We start from the raw sequence: 7,500 nt of genomic DNA, 5'->3' as shown, positions 1-7,500 counted from the left end.
AATTTTGAACATACCATAAGTATTACACTATTACACAACGCAGCTCTTAACACCTTATAGATTTAAATTTGCTTATGCGATTTCTTGTAAGTTTACGTGCATGCAGTTCTAAAGTGGACTTTTTGAGAGTAATTCTCACTAATAGTTTGTTGATATTTTGGGTATGGTTTAAGGCCCATTATATACCAAAAAGGTTAATGGTCTGCGTAAACTAATGAGAATAACCATATACCCAGAATGTGGTTTTTATTCTCTAATATAAGTTATTTTAATATATTTTTTGTCTAAATCTCGAGACCAATATATATGAAATTGTGCCAATGAAATATTGGAAGTACAAATATTTCTCTCTCTCTCTCTCTCTCTCTCTCTCTCTCTCTCTCTCTCTCCTCTCTCTCTCTCTCTCCTCTCTCTCTCTCTCTCTCTCTCCTCTCTCTCTCTCTCTCTCTCTCTCTCTCTCTCTATATATATATATATATATATATATATATATATATATTTCTACCACTCTCGTAACTATCATTTAATATCCTTATGGAAGCCACTTTTAATTGCAAACTCTGTTCTATTTCCATTATATTCGTACGTTTTTATGACGGTCTCATAATTAGCCTTCCTAAATGGTTTTTTTTTATATATATTTTTTCTGTTAATATATTAAAAATAGTTTTTTTTATTAGAGCCAATCCATTTGCACTTCATTCACGTCAAACCTTTGTGCAGTTTTTCCAATAAACTTTAGCAGCAACATCAACGCATACGAAATTTTTAAAATATCATGGCGTATACTGATGCAGTCTATAGATATAGATATTTTGAAAAGTAGATTTGATTAATTGTTAATAGTACTTGGTGTATAAAAGATCGTGGATATGTTTATATAAATTTTATAAAATAAAATACCATATTTACAAAAATGTTTACAGATTGTACGCAAGTATATCGTTACAGAATTTTGATAAGTATGTCTCCATAATATGGAAAAAAAATACCCCCCTTCTAATATCTTATTTTTATCCATGGACTAGATAAACTACTCAGTAAACATGGCAACTCCCCCAGGACCATCGAAGCCGAATAATATTGATGAGGAAGGGACTGAGGATTACTCTTCTCCAAGAAAGAACAGACTACGTAGGAAATGGATGAGAGGTAATGGCCTCAATACTTCTTGGCCATCTCCAATTTACGAGCCTAATCCTTCATGCCTCTGTGATACTTGCGAGAAAAACTACAACATTCAGAAGACTTCTTCCTGTGACTCACTCCCCGGAAGTTTCACAGACACACATGATGAAGATTTAACAGATGGTATTGTTGATGGGAGCAAAAAGGATGTAAATTTTGTAGCAAGCTGCGTTTCTCTCAACGACGAAGAAAGCAGAAACACAACTTCAATTACTGTAGAAAAGGATATAGGAGAGACTACATTAGTAAACGATGAAGTAAATATTGAGGAGGCAAACAACTTCACAACATTGAGTAACACTACGAGTGATAAGGAAGAACCAGATGAAATCTCAAAAAAGAATGGGAATATGGGACTCAATAACATCAAACGTAAAAGCACAGAACCTACAGGTGGAGAAAAAAGCTCAGACACTGGAACAAACGATGGAACAAACGATTCTTATAGAATTTCACCATTAAAAAGTTTTAGTAAAAGTGAAAGCCTCAGTGGCGCGAATGTTATTACCCTTGAAAATAGAAAGGAGATAAACGATGTGGACCACAAAAATGGAGAAGCTGTGTTTCTTGAATCATTGAAACTTATAGATGAGAATGATAAACTCAATACGGAAAGTTTATCCATGAAGAGTGGAAAAGATAAACACAATGCGTCCGGGAAGTTTATAAACACAAACGGTGAAGGAGGAAGAGCCTTTTCGGATAAGAAAGAGAGTGATGAAAAAGTGATTTCTGAAAGAGATCTCACATATTACGAGAAAAATGAAAAAGTTTCTCTAGATCAAAGTTTAGAGGAAACCTGTGCGGAGAATGGCTATGATTACTTCAAGAGTAACCCTGACGCATGTTTTGATGAAATCGATAACTCACACGGACTAGGCACCGACGATAAGGAAAATCTGGAAAAGGCAAAACTTGAAAAGGCTATTAGACATCCTTCTGTCGACAGGGAAAACCGAATGGAGAAGGATAAATTGTCTGGAGCAGGACATCAGTGTCGCATCTGCGGAAATAATGTATTATACCATTTCAGGAAGCAGATAGGAGAACGCAAGCGATCTGACACTTACGCATTGGAGGGTGTGGAAGTTGCAGAAGATGAGATTCCATATAAAAAGAAGGAAACGGTCACTAACTCGGCAGATAAGGAGTACCCTGGTGCTATTTCTGTAAACGAGAGTGCCTCCCAAGACAGCACCACACCGGATAGTAACATTTGTACAGCAACGTCGTTACCAATGGGACAACTTGAGCGTACGAGGCAAAGGCATGGTGAGGGACAGGAAAATTCTCATAGAATTGTCAGATTTTACAGAAATTTAACATTTAACACAAGGAGGGGAAATTGTAATTGTAGACACCAAGCGTTTTGTAGAAGGCTCCAAACGATTGTTACTCGGCATCAAAATATCTTGAATAGTGGAGGTTCGGTGAGGAGACCGTTGGAAAGTTTGCTTAGAAGGAATTCTAGAGGTTTGAGGGCTGCTCTTAGGCGTTGCTATCCGCAAAATAGGAGAAGTCTGAGGGCCTTAACCTTTGGAGGTGTTGACGATATAGGAATTGAAACACCCGAAGGAGAAGTTATATTTAGATATATTGGTGCAATCAGATTACTCTTAGGATAGTCAGTGTCTGGTTACTATCCTTATTGATGAGGACAAAGTACCAATTGACTGACCTACTAGTACTTGAAATCTTTATTCATAAGTTGTTGTCAATTTCTTTGAAAATGAACTGCCAAGAGTATCTTGATAGTCAGAATAATTTTAGAGAGTAATTTTTTTTTTTTTTTACTGGCAATACGCCGATGACCCTTTATATTGTTAGTTGACTTCCCTAACGCTGGTCAAAGGGAAAGTATGAGGACACCATTATGTTGTTTTTTTAAATCAGTATAGTGTGACTTATTTTACTTGAAGGAAATATTCGAATGTTTTGATAACATAGTTGATATGTTTGATTATTATCTTAGGTTTTAAAAATATTTTTTAAACTACTGTAATAATGTTTTATACAGTTTCATATTGGTAGGCGTTTATAAAATGATAGGTTAATCTAATTTTAGAACTTTTTTTTATATATAATTGTAAACACAGTATGACTTATTGTATATAAAGTAAGACTTCCTTGTTAATAATATGCAAGTAGAAATGTAAATCTTTGTTTCTAGCTATGTCAAGTTTTCGAATCGATAAAAATATGGCGTGATAGAAATATATTATGCAAATAAAATTATCTTGCATTTATTTATCTTTTTATTAACCAATATCTAAAAATACTAATGAAAACAGGATTTTTCCTCATAATTAATTTTTAGGAAGTGTAGTAAATTGAGCGAATCCCTTTCAAAGACCATAAATAGGTAATTTTTTCTTTAATTCAGGCAGATACAAAAACATGCATATAATGTTACTATGGCAATACACTTTATCCATGAAATAAAAATTCACCAAAGGAGCTAAATAAATATTAAATGATCATAAAAATAATTATACTATAATAAAAAGGATATTATTATGAACAAAACTAAAGAGAGGGAGAGGGAGAGTTTCAAATAAAGGAAAGAAATTTTGACATCAACAGGCATGGAAATCCTACAGCAATTTCGAGAGAATTTTCTGAAATCTTTTTGATATTATATTACAATCATACCTAATTATCAATTTTAGGAAGTATATTGATTTTGAAATAAAATGACTTATAGCATCATACATTACAATACCTTGTGATAGTATTGAACAGCTTTAACTCGCCAATAATAAATGGTAACTTTAACTGGGCATAATGAATTGTTAAACAATATGTTACAAAAAAAAGATGGTTAACAGATACCTAATTGACGAATCTTGAAAATTAGAGCGATGAGTGTTATATATATATATATATATATATATATATATATATATATATATATATATATATATATATATATATATATATATATATATATTTGGGCTCAGGCCCTGTCGTCTTAATGGAAGTTACTAAAGGGTAGCTTCCTAGGGTATATTTGACTAGAGTGATATTCCCAGAGAATTTTACCTTAAGGTATCCAGAATCCTAACTCCTGGAGCGAATATCCCTAAATAATCTCACAGGGATATCGCATAATATCAGAGGACGTATTCTTGACACGTCACATAGCTATCTTATCCCGAACAGTATGGACATATGCTGGGATATTCGTTGGCTTTCTGTATACACTAAACATGAGTCTATTGTTACATTTATGTATGCGACAGTCATAAAAAGGCAAGGTACAATTATTTTCCAACTCCATAGTGAAATTTATTGATGGTACCAAACTATTAAATCTAAGAAAAAAGTTATCTAAATTTTCATTTCCTGGCCACACACACATTATGTCGTCAATATATCGAAACCATTTTACATTTTTAGGTATGATGTTATTCAAGATTCTGCCTTCAAAAAATTCCATATATAGAAAATTTAGATAACTTTTTTCTTAGATTGAATAGTTTAGTACCATCAATAAATTTCATTATGGAGCTGGAGAATAATTGTACACTACCTCTTTTGGACTGTCGCATGCATAGATGTAACAATAGACTCAAGTTTAGTGTATACAGAAAGCCAATGAATATCTCGGCATATGTCCATTACTACTCAAACCAAGGCAACAAAGTTAAGAAATCTGTATTTACGTCTATGTTTTTAAGAGCATTACGAGTCTGCAGCCCTGAATATATTGATGATGAAATAAATGAGATTAGAGCACTAGGTAAAAAACTAAAGTAACCTTAAATTGTGTTAGATGATGCACTAAGAACAGCAAAAAAGACTTTTTTCGGTAATGATAACAGAAAAAACTACAACACACAAAATTTACTTGTACTGCCTTATTGTAATTCTTTTAAAGAAATTCTCCAACGGTTGAAAAATTTCAATGTAAATGTAGCATTTAAGAGTAAAAATACAAGAAAAACAGCCTTGATAAAGAATTCTCCTGACATTACCAAGGGATGTGCATATCGTATTCCATGCAATGCTTGTGAAAAATACTATATTGGTCAAACTGGTAAAGCCCTAGAAAAGAGAATTGAACAACATAAGAAAAGTGTCAGATATGCTCAAGATAATAATGCACTCTTTGCTCACGTTAGAGATATAAATCACACTATTAAATGGTCAGGTGCAAAGAAATTGGTTCATTCAAATAACTTAGTGGAAAGAAACACCATAGAGTCCAGTTTCATAAAAGAAACGTTTGGAAACAACTTGAATATTGGTCATGGAATGTATAAACTCGACGCCTTTATATGTAAAGAGATTTGTAAGTTATATAAAAAAACTTTAACCACCTAATGTAAAACTGAATGTATTGTGAATAGGTAACGTCACTGTGAAAGTAATATTTAGACCTAAGCTACCATTCATTAAAGGGTACCATTATTTTATATAGTATGCATAAGTACACTGGCACTATATATAGTCCAGGAGCCGAGGGGTGTTTGCATCCATTTTATGTCCACAAAATTACCCACCTGATTTTGATAGTGGACCACCTTAGACACATTTTTAGCGAGGGTGTTTGTTCTGAAACCCGGCAGTAATGGAGATATTCACTAGTTTGTTAGAAATGCTCTGATGTAAAATCTTTCCAAAAGTTAGGGGTACGGGAAATTAAAATTAACACAACATTGCACACAATTAACCTATGGTTTTGTGTTGGTGCTTAAATTGAAGCTAGTTTAGTTATCTACAACATGAAAACAAGTTCAAGGTCATCAGATGAAAGTCAAGGTCACCCGAGGTCAAAGTGTGACGTAATATTACTTATGCTTGAAATTAAGACTTTCTTTCATTTGAAGGCCAACAAAAAAACTCATAATGATATAACTCTTTATTTGAATGCACATCTGAATACCATATAATATTAGGTAATTTTAGAAAAAAAAGAAGTCTCTAACACAAATAGTAGTCCTTTGAGGTTGAATTAAAAATAGCAAAAATCGGCAAAATTTCTCAATTGCATCCCTTACCCACCTGGTTTTGATAGTGGACCTCATTGGACACAATTTTAGTTGGGGTGTTTGTTCTGAAACCCGGTAGTAATGGAGATATTTACTAGTTTGTTACAATTTGATTACTTTAATTTTGTAACAATTTGTAATTTTAATATTTAATTTATCAAAAAAGCATTTTTAGCAAAAATATCTTAGCTAGTATCGTTGAATTACAATACCAAGGCAAAAAAGTAAACCATACACTTTTCCTATATGTGACCGATTAAGGGTTAATGCTCTTTTTTTTCTTTTCAGAACTGACGAGTACATAGGGACATCATCAAGTATGGCGGATATCCCAAGAAAACGGAGAGGGACAGCTTCACCGATACCTAGCCAATCCACTGATCCTGAGAGGTGCATCATATGCCAAAGAGATGAACCCAACCTTAATACATCAGGGACAGAGAATGGCAGATTAGCAGTAATCCAGGCTGCTGGCATTAGAGGGGACTGTGTGTTAGAGAGACTGAATCATGTTGATCAGGCGAAGTTTGTCTACCATGTTAATAATGATTGCTACAAACGGTACACACACAAAAGGAATCTTGAGAGATTGCAGCTGGCAGCAACATCTGACGCAGGTGCACAGCAGAGTACCTCATCTGGTGGTCAGATGAGGAGACGTTCCTCAACTGCAGCACGGGATCCAGCCTCACGTGCAGAAAATGTAGACATCTTCTCCAAGCCGTGCTTCATATGTGGCCATGTAAAACACAACAATGTATACAAGAAGTGGCGAATCTCGGAGGAAGGCCGTGCAAAGTCCTTCCTGAGAGCTGCACTGTCTCTCCAGGATGAAGTATACACGCGAACCAGTGACTTGCAAGATGCAGATGCTGTGTTTGGGGCAGATTTGTACTGTCACAATGACTGCATCTACAAATATATCTTGAAAGGAGAAAGGCAGTCCTCCAAGTCTGCGTTGCCGTCCATTGGTCAAAAGAAGCTGGATATATTTGCAGATGTAATGAAGAACATTGAACCAGGTTTGAACTCTGGGAGGTGCTACAACTTGTCATATGTATCTGATAGTTACAATAAAGTGGTACAGAGTGGTGATCAAGATGTCACTGCCTTCAGAAACAGGGATGTGAAACTGTATTTGCTAAATATGTGTGGTAATGATGTGTCATTCTTCACCCCTCAAAGTGCAAAGGCCCCTACAATCTTCTTCAAGAATAGTACTGTAGATAGTATGCCACAACACTCTGATAGGGAAATGACTTCAGATATACTAAAACAGTGTGGTTTATTGTTAAGGAATTGTTTCTTGAAAGAGGAC

At 34.4% G+C, this 7,500-nt stretch overlaps 1 protein-coding gene across 1 annotated transcript in view; it reads left to right on the top strand.

Annotated features, from left to right (window-relative positions):
- Nucleotides 1–3,468, top strand: part of LOC137651979 (uncharacterized) — a 5,539-nt gene extending 2,071 nt beyond the window's left edge. The window contains exon 2 of the mRNA XM_068385186.1: nt 1,029–3,468. Within this exon, the coding sequence (XP_068241287.1) occupies nt 1,047–2,813 (1,767 nt within the window). The 5' untranslated portion in view covers nt 1,029–1,046 and the 3' untranslated portion in view covers nt 2,814–3,468. The remainder of the gene's footprint in view (nt 1–1,028) is intronic.
- The last annotated feature ends 4,032 nt before the right edge of the window (nt 3,469–7,500 follow it).

This window comes from Palaemon carinicauda, chromosome 13 (genome assembly GCF_036898095.1).
Source record: "Palaemon carinicauda isolate YSFRI2023 chromosome 13, ASM3689809v2, whole genome shotgun sequence".
Taxonomy (NCBI): Eukaryota; Metazoa; Arthropoda; class Malacostraca; order Decapoda; family Palaemonidae; genus Palaemon; species Palaemon carinicauda.
Note: the sequence above shows the minus strand (reverse complement) of the source record. Positions and strands in the feature narration are given on the sequence as shown.